Source organism: Tricharina praecox (assembly GCF_024521635.1).
Source record: "Tricharina praecox strain CBS 144465 chromosome Unknown BZA05scaffold_35, whole genome shotgun sequence".
In the NCBI taxonomy this organism is placed as follows: Eukaryota; Fungi; Ascomycota; class Pezizomycetes; order Pezizales; family Pyronemataceae; genus Tricharina; species Tricharina praecox.
The window spans coordinates 138,984-152,938 of NW_026250437.1; the positions used below are offsets into that span (position 1 = coordinate 138,984).

The 13,955-nt window shown below is 52.9% G+C and overlaps 4 protein-coding genes across 4 annotated transcripts; all 4 read left to right on the plus strand.

Annotated features, from left to right (window-relative positions):
• Positions 1 to 386: 386 nt before the first annotated feature.
• BZA05DRAFT_411350 (uncharacterized protein) lies at positions 387 to 877 on the plus strand. Its single transcript, XM_051484984.1, has one exon. It carries the CDS (start codon positions 576 to 578, stop codon positions 828 to 830), a length of 255 nt encoding a protein of 84 aa, XP_051335386.1. The 5' UTR covers positions 387 to 575; the 3' UTR covers positions 831 to 877.
• Positions 878 to 1,560: 683 nt separating this feature from the next.
• Positions 1,561 to 3,125, plus strand: BZA05DRAFT_411352 (glycoside hydrolase superfamily). The gene is made up of 3 exons (XM_051484985.1): positions 1,561 to 2,139; positions 2,196 to 2,363; positions 2,421 to 3,125. The coding sequence occupies exons 1-3, from the start codon at positions 1,860 to 1,862 to the stop codon at positions 2,882 to 2,884; spliced, it is 912 nt and encodes a 303-aa protein (XP_051335387.1). The 5' UTR covers positions 1,561 to 1,859; the 3' UTR covers positions 2,885 to 3,125.
• A 2,958-nt stretch (positions 3,126 to 6,083) lies between these two features.
• Positions 6,084 to 7,415, plus strand: BZA05DRAFT_422266 (uncharacterized protein; the record flags this gene model as incomplete). The annotated part of the gene is made up of 8 exons (XM_051485782.1): positions 6,084 to 6,219; positions 6,318 to 6,343; positions 6,478 to 6,488; positions 6,595 to 6,845; positions 6,908 to 6,925; positions 6,956 to 7,014; positions 7,163 to 7,252; positions 7,392 to 7,415. The coding sequence occupies 8 exons, from the start codon at positions 6,084 to 6,086 to the stop codon at positions 7,413 to 7,415; spliced, it is 615 nt and encodes a 204-aa protein (XP_051335388.1).
• A 1,785-nt stretch (positions 7,416 to 9,200) lies between these two features.
• BZA05DRAFT_187187 (uncharacterized protein) lies at positions 9,201 to 10,936 on the plus strand. Its single transcript, XM_051479365.1, has 5 exons — positions 9,201 to 9,514; positions 9,570 to 9,628; positions 9,684 to 9,999; positions 10,059 to 10,204; positions 10,289 to 10,936. The coding sequence occupies exons 1-5, from the start codon at positions 9,299 to 9,301 to the stop codon at positions 10,728 to 10,730; spliced, it is 1,179 nt and encodes a 392-aa protein (XP_051335389.1). The 5' UTR covers positions 9,201 to 9,298; the 3' UTR covers positions 10,731 to 10,936.
• The last annotated feature ends 3,019 nt before the right edge of the window (positions 10,937 to 13,955 follow it).

The window sequence follows — 13,955 nt, forward strand, 5'->3', positions numbered from 1 at the left end:
ACATACCTAGACTTCAATGAAGATTGGAAGGGGGTACCTAGGATAGCTAATGCCTACCGACGAGTGACTGTACATACTGCATGTATCGAGAGGCTTTAAAATTGCCGACGCACCCAGGTATGTAGAGTACGGTATCATGCCTGTTGTTTGGGATGATGGGATCCCCAACATTAGAGATCCTGGAAATCGGGTTTAGTAATCACCCGGTCGACAATGCAATTGTCCTCTTTCGGATAACTCGCTTCCACCGGCTGCAGCTGCCCATATATTCCCGGTTGTTCCATATTTCAGGGTGTCGGCGTTGGGGTCCCGTTCGGCGTTGAGTGGGCCTGAGTATGTGCGGACTGATGCCTACGCTCACCGGATTACCTCCGTGCCCCCCGTGCCGCACGCCGGTCCCGGTCTCCAGGGCGATGCTTTCCGGAATGTTCGGCTGTTGCATCGGCAATGTCAAATACGGCAGATAACCAGTTAACTACCGGTATCGAGATTATGCTTCCTGCTCGGGTTCGTTGCAATGTTTGCCGCCACACAGCTGCAGCCGCCCCCCATCGACACTGAAACACACGATATCCATGCAGGCGCCAAGAAGCCTGCCTACACCGGACTGTGCACGCCGCTGGGGGCTTGACGCCTTGACTCTCATTTCGTTGGTGAGAAGTACCGTAGTGCGGTCACATGCGCCGTGCGTCCGCCCACATAATCGACCGCGCTCCCTCCCTCTCTCTCGGAAGCTGGCGGCCGTCCGAGTGCTGGATCGCGCCGAATGGAACTCCGCATGTTCAGTTCCGGTTGTTCCTCCAACTTACGTAACCAGGGGGTTCCTTTGACTGCGGCGGATGGCGGCGACTCGAAGCCCGCAGATCAACCAGGACGGTGTGCCTGCCAAGCAACGGATAGGGCGTGGGCTTGGAATTCACATGCAGCGAACCGCAGGGCTCCTTGTTTCATCTGCGGACAAATTTCTTCTCGACTGCCAACGCCTGGCGCCCAACCAGTCGTGGTCTGGCGGCAGACCGCCAGCAAGTTACACACCAGAACTGACGGTACTACGTGGTATGTATCTGACGTGCCGCCCAGCATCGAGAACTTGATTTCTGATCATGTCGCTCTTTTCTCTCGCTGGCGGCAACGCTGTGGGACGACCATGCGCTCCATGGATGCTCTCGGAAGCACTTCTAAGTTCTGGATCTGAGTGGCATCACCGTAGCTGGGATCTATTTTGGATTCCCTGTGTTTACTCTGCTGTTCTCGTCAACGCTGTGGCCCCGGGTGACCCCCAATGTGTTTCCCGAGGCCTTCGTTCGGCCACCGGATTGTTCCCAGAGACTTTGATTCGGCCATTTCCTCTTTCGAACGGTGATGTGGAGTACTTAGCGCAGTGTACTGTTCGTTCCTGGCTTGGGGTGGCTTTTTTTGGATGCTTGGCATGCAGCTTGCCTCGTTCGGGACGTGCTCAGCTCCGCCGCCCGCGCGGCCAGGGCCAAAACGTCCGGCAGGGGGAGTCCGCATCTGCCAGGGCATGCATTCCTCCATGGTGCGGCCACTCTATGGCCCTTGGGTCTGTGCAACCATTCAAAGTCCGCCTCCTTATATCACACACTCCTCTCTTCTCTTCCGCTTACATCCGTTCCTCTTCTTATACGACTCCCCTTCCTCTCCCTCACCTCCATCATCACTACCACCACCACATTGACGAATCGCCGTCACCCACAGTCGCTCAATAATCCCATCCACAGTCCTTTTTTATTCGAGTCCCGATAGACCCACTCTTTATATCTGTCCGGAGTCCCACAGCTTTCTAGTCCGCCGTCGAACAGAAATTACCCACCTTCTGATATCAAAAAACATCCCACAACATGAAGTTCTCCGTCCCCGCCATCTTCTTGGCCTTCGCCGCCGCCGCATCGGCTGCCCCCACAACCAGCTACTTCGCCGGGTTCAACTTGGGCCACACGCATAAGAGCGGTAGCTGCAAGACCACCGCGGCATGGACTCAAGAATTTAAGAAGATCAAGTCCTGGAGCACCGGTGGCAAGGGAACCTTCAACACCGTCAAGCTGTTCTCCACCAACGACTGCAACGCCCTTGAGATGGCCGTGCCGGCTGCTAAGGCTGCTGGTGTCAAGATCTGGGTTGGTGCGTTATCGGTCTCCCATCCCGGTGGAGAAGTTCTTTGCTGACGGGATGTAAAGGTGTTTGGAACACTCCCGAGGACAAGTTCAATGCCGAGAAGGCTGCTCTTGAGAGAGCCCTGAAGGCGCACCCCGACACGGCTAAGTGGCTTGCCGGAATCAACGTCGGCTCCGAGAGTTTGTACCGCAAGGACGTTCAGCCTTGGAGACTGGCCGAGCAGATCTACGGTTAGTCTTATGATCCTCTTTGCCATGCGAGAGTGCTCTACTGACGATGGATTCTAGACGTCAAGGGAATGGTCCAGACCGCGTACAAGTCCCCCAACACCCCCGTCGGTACTGCCGATACCTGGACGATGTGGGTTGATGGCGCCAACGCCGCCGTGATCAAGGCCTGCGATGTTGTTCTCATGAACGGCTTCCCGTACTGGCAGGGCGCCACCATCGGCGAGTCGCTCGGAAAGTTCAAGGATGCCATTACCAACACCCGCAACGCCGTCGGAATTAACAAGCCCTTCGTCATCGGCGAGACCGGCCACCCCACCAAGGGCGACAACTTCGGCAATGCCGTCGCTTCCGTCCAGAACGCTGCCGCCTACTGGAAGGCCGCCGCTTGCTACCTCCAGACCACCAACATCCCGTGGCTCTGGTTCTCCGGCTTCGATGAGCCCAACAAGTCTGGTACCATCGAGCAGAACTTTGGTGTTGCTCTCAGCAACCAGCCCCTCAAGTTCAGCCTGAAGTGCTAAATGTTTTTGAGTCGTGTGCTTGGTGGGTGGGTGTTTTGGCTTTGCTTTATTAGACGGGGGTTTTGGAATGCCTGAGGCCCCCCCTGGGTCGTTACGTTAATCATTGCTTGCGCGCGTCGACGGATGGATTGGAAACGTTTCTTACGAGGGGTTTTTCATACCGTCCTTTTGGTAATAGAAGGGGGCGCTCGCTCGGGGGTAGTTAATTGTTAATTGACGCTGCGAGGGCTGGTTTGTGTCATACACTGAACCGTGAACTGTGAATCGTGATGTGATGTGATGTGATGTGATGTGTGCCATCTATGTCGTAGCATATACTCTAGCTTCCGCCCGGTGAAGGAAGGCTAACTAATTGATTAAAGTACGGGTGGGTACCTATTACTCCATTCCTTCGCTCTATGCATAACTTCTGCTATCATAGAAGTGAAGATTATGGAAGATTCAGTCATGGCATTACCTAGGTTAAGATGTGATTCTAAAAGTTGGTGAGATCATAGATGCGGCGTAGTTAGCTGTCGTCGGATTTGAGACTTCCGCTGGTCTGGTGGTTAAACTAGGTAGGTAGGTAAGTTCTTGCCGTGACCTCTACGGCATTACATTGCAACACTCTTGGTTGTTAGAGTATAGTAGGTACATGGGCAGGTTCAATTTGGTAGCGCATGATATGTAGATGGAGGAGGGAGGATGGAACTTCGGACATGGCATAGCATGGTCGGTATCTGTCTTGGTTGGCGTCATGGACATTGGATATCACTCGTGCCAGTGCAGGTGCATAGCTTCACTCGAGTACTAGGGTCTACCTAGGTAGTGCCGCCCGCTTCTACCAGCTGAAGACAGGGCACGCCATCGTGGCGACGTACCTGAAGTGGATTAAGAAGCGGGGTGATGACCATTGCTGATGGTGCAATAGGCCTACCAAGCAGTCCCGGGAGCACCTATTCAAAAACTGTTCACGGTGGAGAGGTCAACAGAAAGCCTTGTGGGCGAATGTCGGGAAGGAGACGGAGAGAAGGAAATAGAGGTGATCAATAGCGGAGCTGTTCGCCGACGAGCGGTGCAGCGAGGCGATACTAGAGTTTCTGGGAACGACGGATGTGGGGGAGAAAAGCTCCACCAGACCTGGAGGAGGAGGATGAGGAGGAGGCAAGCATCGGATCGGGGGCAGAGCAAGAGTGTCCAGCAGGATACTGCGTCTGCGGCCGGTACGAGGAAGCAGGAGATGAGGATGGGCGGTGATATTTCTTGGTGCGATTTCATTTGTTATTTGTTTGGTAGGAAGCGGCGCCACATCGTGCTGGCTGGCAACTGGGTCCTAACTCCCGGCTCGCCAGAGTGGGCAGGAAAGGAGTGTGACGGTTCGCCATAGTCTAGATAGGCTGGATGCGAAATAAAACAGGAAGATCTCTCTCTTTTACTACCTAGGGCCTAGGTAGGTAGTATAAACCCGAGAACTACCTAGGTAGGGCCCGTATGGATGGCCTCAGTTTTCGGTTCCGGTCTAGGTACATAGAGCCAAATTCAGTTCCCTCGCCAGGGCCGGGACACCGAATACCTACCTCCTACCTACTGTTCAGTTTCAGTTTCCGGAAAACCTTGGGGTGTTCGAACTTCAAGCAGAGTGTTTGGCAGTTCTCAGTACCTACTATATACTCAGCCATGAGTCTGAATACCTAATAAGCTTCACCAGAACTTTAATGGTATGTACACAAATATCGTAAGGCTTGTGAATTTTTTCTTCTGCTTCATCATATCATATCATATCATTCAGTACTCGGCCGTGTCCGGCCATGCCAGTTCAAGCACGTAGTGATAGGTAGGCGCTCCGCGACTTGGACTTGGGCTTCCGCCGGACAGGCCTCCAGCCATGACCACAGGATGGCTTTAATTTTCGGGATTCCAATTTTTTTCTCCCCGCAGCACGGGTGTGTTTATACACCGATAACGGAACGAGTGATGGCTTGGAGGAGGAGTGGTCTGTACTAGGTACCTAGGTAGTACATGCGGGTACGCCGGGAAAGTCGGTATGTAGGCGTCGAGGATACTGTAGAGCTTTTTGTACAAGCATTGCTACTGCTAGGTTGGCAGTGAGGAAGTAGAAGGCGTTTGTGAGGGTGCCGGCGGCACGTGGTGTCGGTCAGTGAGAACGGAGAACGGCGTGGCGGCGGAGGAGAGAGCTTGGGAGACGCATCTTCCGGGGATGTAATGATGAGTCGGGAATCGAGAATCTTCGCTCACGGCGCGCGGAGGTACTCCAGGAAGTGAAGTGCTCCACTTGGGGATCAACCCGGAGTCAGCCAGGATCTAATCCATCCAGATCATGACATCGGCCGGCCGGCTTCGAGTCGAGTTTGAGATTCATCCTGGGGACCATTAGCACTACCTACCTACATACCAGGAAGCCCCCGCGAAGTTAACCTTCTTCTTCTCGACCGGTTTGTCCCAGCACCATTCCATAGAGTAAATCCTTGAAGGCTGGAGCGCCTTCGCAGCTGCCCCAGGGACATCCTTCAACAGTCTCGGCAGCTGGGTAGCCATGGGAACTGGACCGAATAGCCTCCAGCTGCAGGAAGACGTAGATTTCTTGGATTGCGGAGGGACGGACGACCGAGATCTCTCGGGGGCCTGCCGCCTGCGGAACATGTCAGATGTGTTTCCGGTGGGAGGATGGAGATCTGTGGGGATCTTTTCACTCACCTGTCCTGACGGAGTCACCATACTTCCAAATTCCGGTGCAAAAGCACCCGATGAACCAGGATAGGTACTGGTCACCAGGTGGCAGGTGGGCCTTAAAGACGGCAGCCGCTATCTACGAGCGTTTTGCATCCCGTATCCGCGATGCATTGGCGGTGAAGCAGATAGAATATATAGGTAGACCCCCGACATACGGAATATATCCGCCGGCGATCTGCTTGAGGCGCAAATCGTGCCCGTACGGGATAATCGAGAAGTTGGAACTCACGGCCAGCGCTGCTGCTCCAACCGAGCGATACATGGTATTGGTGCACTCTGGCAGGGCACTCATCGTGAGGTCAGTGCTGAAGGATTCGGAAGGCGGACTGGTGGCACGGAGGGCGGAACGGGGGAAGATATGGCTTGCTATAGACGACTTGGGTACTCGAAGTTGGTACGTCCGCTCTGCAGAGCCAGTAGGTATCAGCTATCGTCTCGCAGAGCACCTACAATAGAGTACATCCGTCAAATGGCTGCGTCACTATCAGTTCCTAGATGTACAGTGGACACTGAAGAGCCAGATGCCCGGAGGGAGATCCGAGAGTTCGATGCATGCGCCAGAAGCCGGGGAGCTCAGACGTACCCGGTCTTAGATTGGTTGGACGGTGTGTGGAGGAGTTCACTCCACAAATTTCATCTATTCCCCACACTTGCCGTTTCCGCTGGTTGTCTATCGGACACGTGGAATACTAACACTCTATAGCCGATTTCATGAACCAGCAGGATTTTGTGCGCCTCCGTGGTGAAGACGAAGACTCCTAATCACTCGAGCAGGAAGTACTTGGTATCTGTAGAATAGTACATTGGCCAGGTGAAAGATTGTTTTGCAGGTCTGTTAGCAATGATACCTACAGCTTCTACAGACCCCACCTATGTAAGTATCTAGCGACACAGCGGATCGCCAAATACTCCAAATGCTGGGTACAGCGGCGCCGCGGTAATTTAGCGAAACCAGGGCAATTCTTTGTCACTTCGTGAAGGGTTTCTCCGAATTCCTCATCCAACGAGGAAGCTCTGGATCATCCTGAACGGGGTTCGCCGCTGGTTAGGCCCAATAACGAAGCTGAAGGATATGACACGCCCACCTCTCAGGGTCATCAGCCGACAGAGGATCGTACTCCCCGCGCTCGGCTAGAAGCTGGCGCCCTATGTACCCGGCCAGGACTCAGACGATTCTTCGGCACCACCGACAGGTACCGTACATACTGGTTCTTCGACGGTGGGCTGGATGGTAAGTTGATTATTGATAACCGTGGCAATATCCGACGATTTGTATGTACATAATGTACTTAGGCACGACCGCCCGGAATTGTATGTAAGTGAAGGGTATGTAACTGACAGTTTGTGCCATCGGGTCCAATCACATCTTCAAGCCTAAGCTGCTTGGCCATGCATGCAAAGTGCGTAATTAGCGATGTCACTGTTTACATTGCATCCACGTGGGAAAAGAAAGGAAAGAAACGTGGAACATATCAGGGGTAACTATAATTCTGCACTCATGTTACCTTTCTGCTTGGGATTAAGTGCACTGTGCACGTACATACACAGGTATATCTATTCAGATCTATGATGAGAGTGATCCTACAGCCGGCGACTCCGAAGCCGCTCAAGCTCTCGTCTAATTCGACAGCGGCCAAGGTAGGTACGTAGGGGAATTCTTCTGGAATGTGTGTGGCTTCGTTCGCGGCAGTAGCGGATAGAGATATGTATAAAGCCGGCACCGGGTCGGACTGCAGTCTCATCCGCTGGTGGTTGAGAACTACCTATTGCTGAGCAGTCCGTCCAATCTGAAAAGATCTGAGGATTAGCTATTAGTCAGGCATAACCAGATCCACCGACGGCAAGATCCGTCCTGTACCTTTAATACCACTATATAACCCTTCTTCTCCTTCTCCTTGCTACTAGTAGATACCTAGTACCAGTTAGTCCCGGAATCGGTCAGACTGTTTCGTGCGTCGAGTCCCTTCTTAGGGAGAGCCTGGATGAAAAACCAGGCAACTACTAGTAACAGAAGTCAGTATACATACACCTCCCGAAAATGTACCACAGGTGCCCTCCTCTGTGGTTGCAAACGAGTAATATAGTAGAGTACGTCAGCCCCTGGGTGGTGCATTTAGGCACAGTATCTTTCTTAGCTCGGGTGAGCCAGCCAGCGATGTCGGGATGTGGACACCGGTGATGATCAAGAACAAAGGATCCAGTCGGCCTCGAGAATCGCACATTGCTCTCGAGCAAGACTTGCAATGCACTAGAATTCCACCCGTACCGGTGGACGTATGTACCGGACGGCACGCAGCCTTCTATGGCATATATTGTAGAGATCCAATCCTTCGCAACCCTATTGACCCCCCGGTGTTCCAGTGGATACCCTAGAGCACCTAGATACCGGTATGTCAGCGCCGGATTAATCGTGGGCTTCTTTTGGCTCATCCACCTAGGTACCGTAGCTGGTGTTCGAGATATAAGGTCAGCCCTAAAGAAAGCGTGTATGTAGGACTCACGGAACCACTGCAGGACGAAGAGTGGGAATGCCGGTTCCCGGCAAGAGATATGAGCGCCAGAGTTGCCTCAGGGTGCGGTTCATCCAGTCGTTTTACCTCTTCGCCCTGGCCGGTAGTTGTACTCGGTAGGTATCGTAGGTGTGTAGGCAGAAGGAACGGCGACGCCGGGCCGTCGTGTGAGCAGTCAATCCAAGCGGGACCCATTGTGCAGGCTGACATCTCTCCTTCTGCGAATGATGGATGATTTTCGCGGTGTGTTGCACGGCTCGCCTGAAGTTATGCACGGCGAGGACGCCCACATGGACCATTCACGACCTTTATCCTACATATACGTACACAATCCCTCAATCCTTCAGGAATAGCGCAAGTCCTACAGGCCTACTGAGTTACCTACCTGGATCACTGCCACCGCAAGACACTACGAAGCTGTTTTATAGCCGGCGGCTTTCCCGCGAACTTGATCTCCAGTGGATCGGATCTCTGGGGAACCGAATCTTCATATTCCCCATACTCATAGTTAGAACCCATCCTCCCCACCCTCCCCACCCCCCAATCCTTCCCTCCCTGCAGGTGTTTGAGAAAGCGGACCCCATGGCCGACTAGTCCGTATCTACCACTTGAATGCGCATGTAATGGGATTAAACGCTCAGGATATAGGTACCAATGATCCGCCAGGGCGGCACTCGAACCTTCAGCCGGGGGCGAGGTTCGAACGCATCAAGTACATACCCCCTACATATCGCGACCAAGAGCTGAACTTTTACCCATACCCACCGACGCGTTCGCTTGCGGGTTATCTCTCCTTAGAGTACCCCGCACTCTGCTCAGGAACTTATTTGATCAGCAAGACCCCCGAAAGGCTGTACGTATTGTACATTGCTGCTGCTACGACTAGTACATACTACTCACCCCCAGTTCGACGCTCACTTATGCTCGTTTTCCGACAAATAACGTTCACGAACCGGCCTGTTACATATACTACGTAATCTCTGAATCGGTGCCTGCGCTTGGGCTATCCGGACGGCTATATACACACACACACGAGTGATACCATATCGTGCACTGCGGCAGGGACTCCAATCCACACGAATAATCGAAACGTCTCGACGGAAGGCGCAGTTGGCGCACAAGGCTGGGGACGACAAACAGCGGCGATAGTAGTCGTAGGCTACATCAATCGAAAATGGACAGTCGGCCGTCACCACCACCAAACTCAACTCAAGGACCGGCACCCCAGGACTACGGCCATGGACTCTCCCGCTCTCTGGTGACGACCGCGTACGCCGTATCCATACTCCTGTTCGTCATTGGTACCATTTCGATTATCCTGAGGATATACTCCAGGGCGGTCGTGGTAAGGCTATTTGGTCTGGACGATTGGTTGATGACAAGTATTCTCGTGGGTCTATCTGTGCTATGGGTGGCGACGATAGTGGCTGATGAAAGGGGGATAGGTCTTTCATTCTGGGCAACATGCTATCCTCATGCTCTTCTTGCATTATGGGGCGGGATTGTAAGTCTGCTCTTCGCGGTCAACGGGGATCCATTCAACTAACCTTCGTGATCAGACATAACAGTGTGCTGATGGAAACGGACCCCGGAAGTCTCGCCGTTCTCCCCAAGGTCCTCCTCGCCGAACAATTCTATTATGCATTTATGCAATTCATCATCAAGATGTGCATCCTAGCGTTCTACCTGCGCCTCTCACCACTCCAGACATTCCGCAGAGCCGTGTATGGTACCATGGCACTCAATACCGTCTGCACGGTCGTGATCTGGCTGGTGTACTGTTTGCAGTGCATACCTTTGAAAGGGTTCTGGGCTCCGACCGTCAAGGCGAAGTGCTTGCCGCCATTGTTCTTGAACTTTTTTCCGGCGTCGCTGGTAGGAACCCTTCGAGCTTTTCTCGGCTTCGCACAGAGGGTGCTGACAGAATGGTGCAGAACATCGCAACCGACGTCGTCATCTTCATCTTGCCTTTGCCAACACTGTTCAAACTCCAGACTAGCCTCAGACGGCGGGTTGCGGTGATGTCGATAATGAGCGTCGGCGGCATCTCCCTGATCGTGTCTTGTCTCCGACTCATCGTGTATGCCCCCCCGCGCCCTCTCTCTCTCTTTCTCCCGATCGTTCCTCCTTTCCGGTCAGCATCAATACTAACTCCGGGACCTAGCCTCCACCAATTCGCCGCCGACCTAGACTTTGCCTACCTCCTGGGCAAAATGGTGATCATGTCTGCTGCCGAGCTCGAGACGATGATCGTAGCGGCGAACATCCCGTCCTACAAAGCGCTCTGGGTGCACGGTCTAGGGTGGAAAGTCTTCTGGGGCAGTACTCGGAACGAGAGCACCGGTGGAGCCCAGAAGCTCAGCGGGTACGAGCTCACGCACCACAGCCGGCTGCGCGCGCCCACGAAAGAGATCGGAATCGACACCGAGATCGGCCTGCACGATTCCCAGGAAGAGCTGTGTAAGAATGAAGCGGCGGCGGCGAGGGCAGGCGGCATACAGGTCTCGAGAGACTTCACCGTCACGAGTGATAGGTGTGGAGAGAGGGACGCGGCGAAGTTGGATAAAGAGAGGAATCGAGCGTATTATGATGTCGGCAATAGTTGATGCATGGATGTAACGGTAGAGATAGGGATGGATAGACGCAATCATTGCAACAGCTTTTTTTTTCCTTCCTCTTCTGCTTTTGTTGCGGCATTCGGTGTTCGACGGGTCTGGTCATGATAGTTTTAAGTACACCATACGTTTCCTGTTCCCACCAGAGGCCGAGACGGCTGGCCCCGACAGGTTGAAGGAATCGATATCACTCGTGGACAATATACCGTAGATGATAGATACCCACTCACGTTCACCAGTGGCACCGAGCAGCGGATATTTCAACTCCCTACCTACTTATTGTGGAAGTTCGCTTCCCAAGGCCCACGTAACCTATCGACAGAGAAGGGAAGTGCGCAGCACGAATGAACCTCGGGTATACTATATTCTCTATCAATCGAAAAGGTGACCTTGTGCTGAGGTATGTACCGGTTATCAAGCACCAGTCCTGGCGCTACGTCAACGGTCAACATCTACATATGATAAAGCAAGAAACCTCTCAGCTCCCAGCTCCTACTCATCCGGGGGTTTGCGTACTACCTACATCACTACGTGACATTTCTGATTTTTTTGTTTCATCATTTTGCATTCGCCCGTGAGCGATCATGCGCTAGTTATGCTCTCCTAGTACCTACTAGGTATCATGGTTGCAGCCGATCCTGTTCCCACGGGGTTCCCGCGGTATTGCCGCGGCCGAATTCCGATGGCGATAGATAACCGGCTCGACGGGGATGCGGACACACTTCCCTACATAACCACCACCTAGTACCTACTGCATACCCGCCGGTATTGAAGCGAGAATCTGAGATCGACATGGTCTTAATTAAAGTTTTGCGCACGCACGGGAAAACTTTTAACCCACGCTCCGCGGCTCCGAGTGCGGAATTCGAATGATACCTCGTGCTGCAGAAAGTTGAAACTGGACAACAGTCGACATTCTGGCTACCTCTGCTTGGGTACTAGTGAGTAGGTCAAGCTACCGGTGGGGGTTAGCTTCTGTGATCGTCCATGGGAGGTGGTACAATCGGGTGCGAGCTTTTGAAGGACTGCGCGAGTGCTTTTACCTCATGTCCCGCTTTACTCCAGCTACCGACTCAATAACTATCAACATCTTGAATGAGGGTAGCTGCAGTCACGTCCTTGCTCCCCCAGACATATGTGCGGAGCAGTCAAGCATCACAGAACCATTAATTTCGAAGATGATTCTCCAGCCTTCAGGAGAACGGTGTGCAGTACCCTCAGTGGTTTCTCCCTCTTTACAAACACGTAACATCAAAGCTCGACGCCTTAGTCGCAAGCCAAGAAAGTTGAGCTTACACAAACAGGTCCCCTGTGATATTTATTCTGGAGTGATATCTACAACTCGATACGGCTGGAAGGAAGGACAAAACGGCATATATGACGAAAAGCACGATATGCCGTATCTGACTCCGCGGGGATGGGAGATGTCCGTGATGAAAGTGAAAGGCCTGCACCTTCAAGTTTAAGGTGCTCATGTACCGGCAGGATCTCAGAACGGCACCAAGGCCGCCCAGCTTCCGCCGTCTTGAGGGGTAAGAATTCGCCTCACTCATCGTAGGTACACCCTTATCTTTCCGGTCAGCATGAGGAAGTGGATTTAGGAGGATTCTGGACGAGGGCAAGAACAGCACGAGAATTGCCAGAGGAACAGTCAAGTAAAGTAAGGATAGTATCATGACTGGCCCTCAGTCTAAAAGTACGGAGCCAGCCGTCAAGACAGTTCACTGACTGTGCGCAACTGGTAACAACAACAACAAACTCATTCAGTACTTGGAGAACGAGTGCCACCTAAAACCGAGGCAATAAACCCCCCCCCCTCCCTTTTCAACGCCCGAAAACAAGCCTCATTCGTCGTCCATCACCATAGCACATAATCCCCCACCGTCAACTACTTGGGACCACCCAACACCCTACCAATAACAGACTTGACTCCCTTGAAACACTGCGCCTTCACGTTGCCAGCCACGCATTGGGTATCGACCTCGGACGGCACCACGGTCCAGTCGTCGTCTTCTTCCGCCGGGGCCGGCGCGGGCTTCGCCGCCGGCACGGGCTTGGCTGTGGATATGATACTTGCAATCAGCGGGCTATTATCTTTGAAGATTGGGCACCGGACGAGTAATGGTGTACTTACACTTGATATTCTCGACGCGAATAACCTTCGTGCCGCTGGGGAAGTGGACGTGGATCTCCCTGTCGCCGTTCGGCAGGCGGTGGGTGGTGACCTGCTGCTTGTAGGCAGGAATGTACGTCCATCCCGTGGAGAGGGAGGCGTCGACGGGGTTCGACGGGGAGGACGACGAGGAAGAGGATGAAGAGGCCATCTCGGTAATCGGGTTTATGGAAGCGGTATGGAAGGAAGTGGGATGATGAACTCGGCGGGTTGTTGGCAGGGAGTGATGCCGAGGGTTAGGTTGCAGGGACGGTACAAGGTGAAAAGATGAGGGAGTCTGCTGTGGTAATGAAAAGAACCTTCGCAGGCACAAACGGAGGGTCAGAGTTGTCGAATTTGGGGAGGGAGAGGGAAAGGGAGAGGGGGATGGGGGAGTACAGCAAGTTAGTCACTCAACTCTGCTTCACTTGCTTCTGCGTTTCTGCGTAGGAATGGTGTGAAGTAGGAAGATGGAAATCGCTCTCTAGTAGACTACAATGTGGTGGGAGTGATGAGTCGTTGGTACGGTTGTTTCTGATCTTGGAGATGGAGAAGGAGAAGGAGGAGAAGAAGAAGAAGGAGGTAGTACGTGGGAGGGGAAATGGAGAAAGTAGGGACCTCTAGTTGAGGCCGAAACCAGCACTGCATGCTCATTTTCATTTAATCGTCTGCTGGATGAATAAATGAGTTGTTACGTAGCTGCAATAACGGCTAGAGGAAAGAAGAAACAGCATACTCCAGAGAATAAACAAACAGCATACAAAGATAGAAAGCATCCTTCCACGGCACATTCACATTTGTGTGATGATCTAGCCATCTTCAAGTTTCTCTCTGTCGAGGGCATGTTCTGTGCAAGTACGGCCCCAGGGACGTCGACCATCTGCTCCGAGAAACAGGCGTCATCTGTTCAATACATTCCCGAGGCTACGTGTAAAGCATTGAATGATCTTTCGTTAGCAGTCGCCCTCGGCCAGCAGCAGAAGGAAAACACAGATTAATCAATTCACCATCTTCTACGGCTCTGCCCTCTATTTCTAGTATTGCTTTTACCCTTTATCGGATTC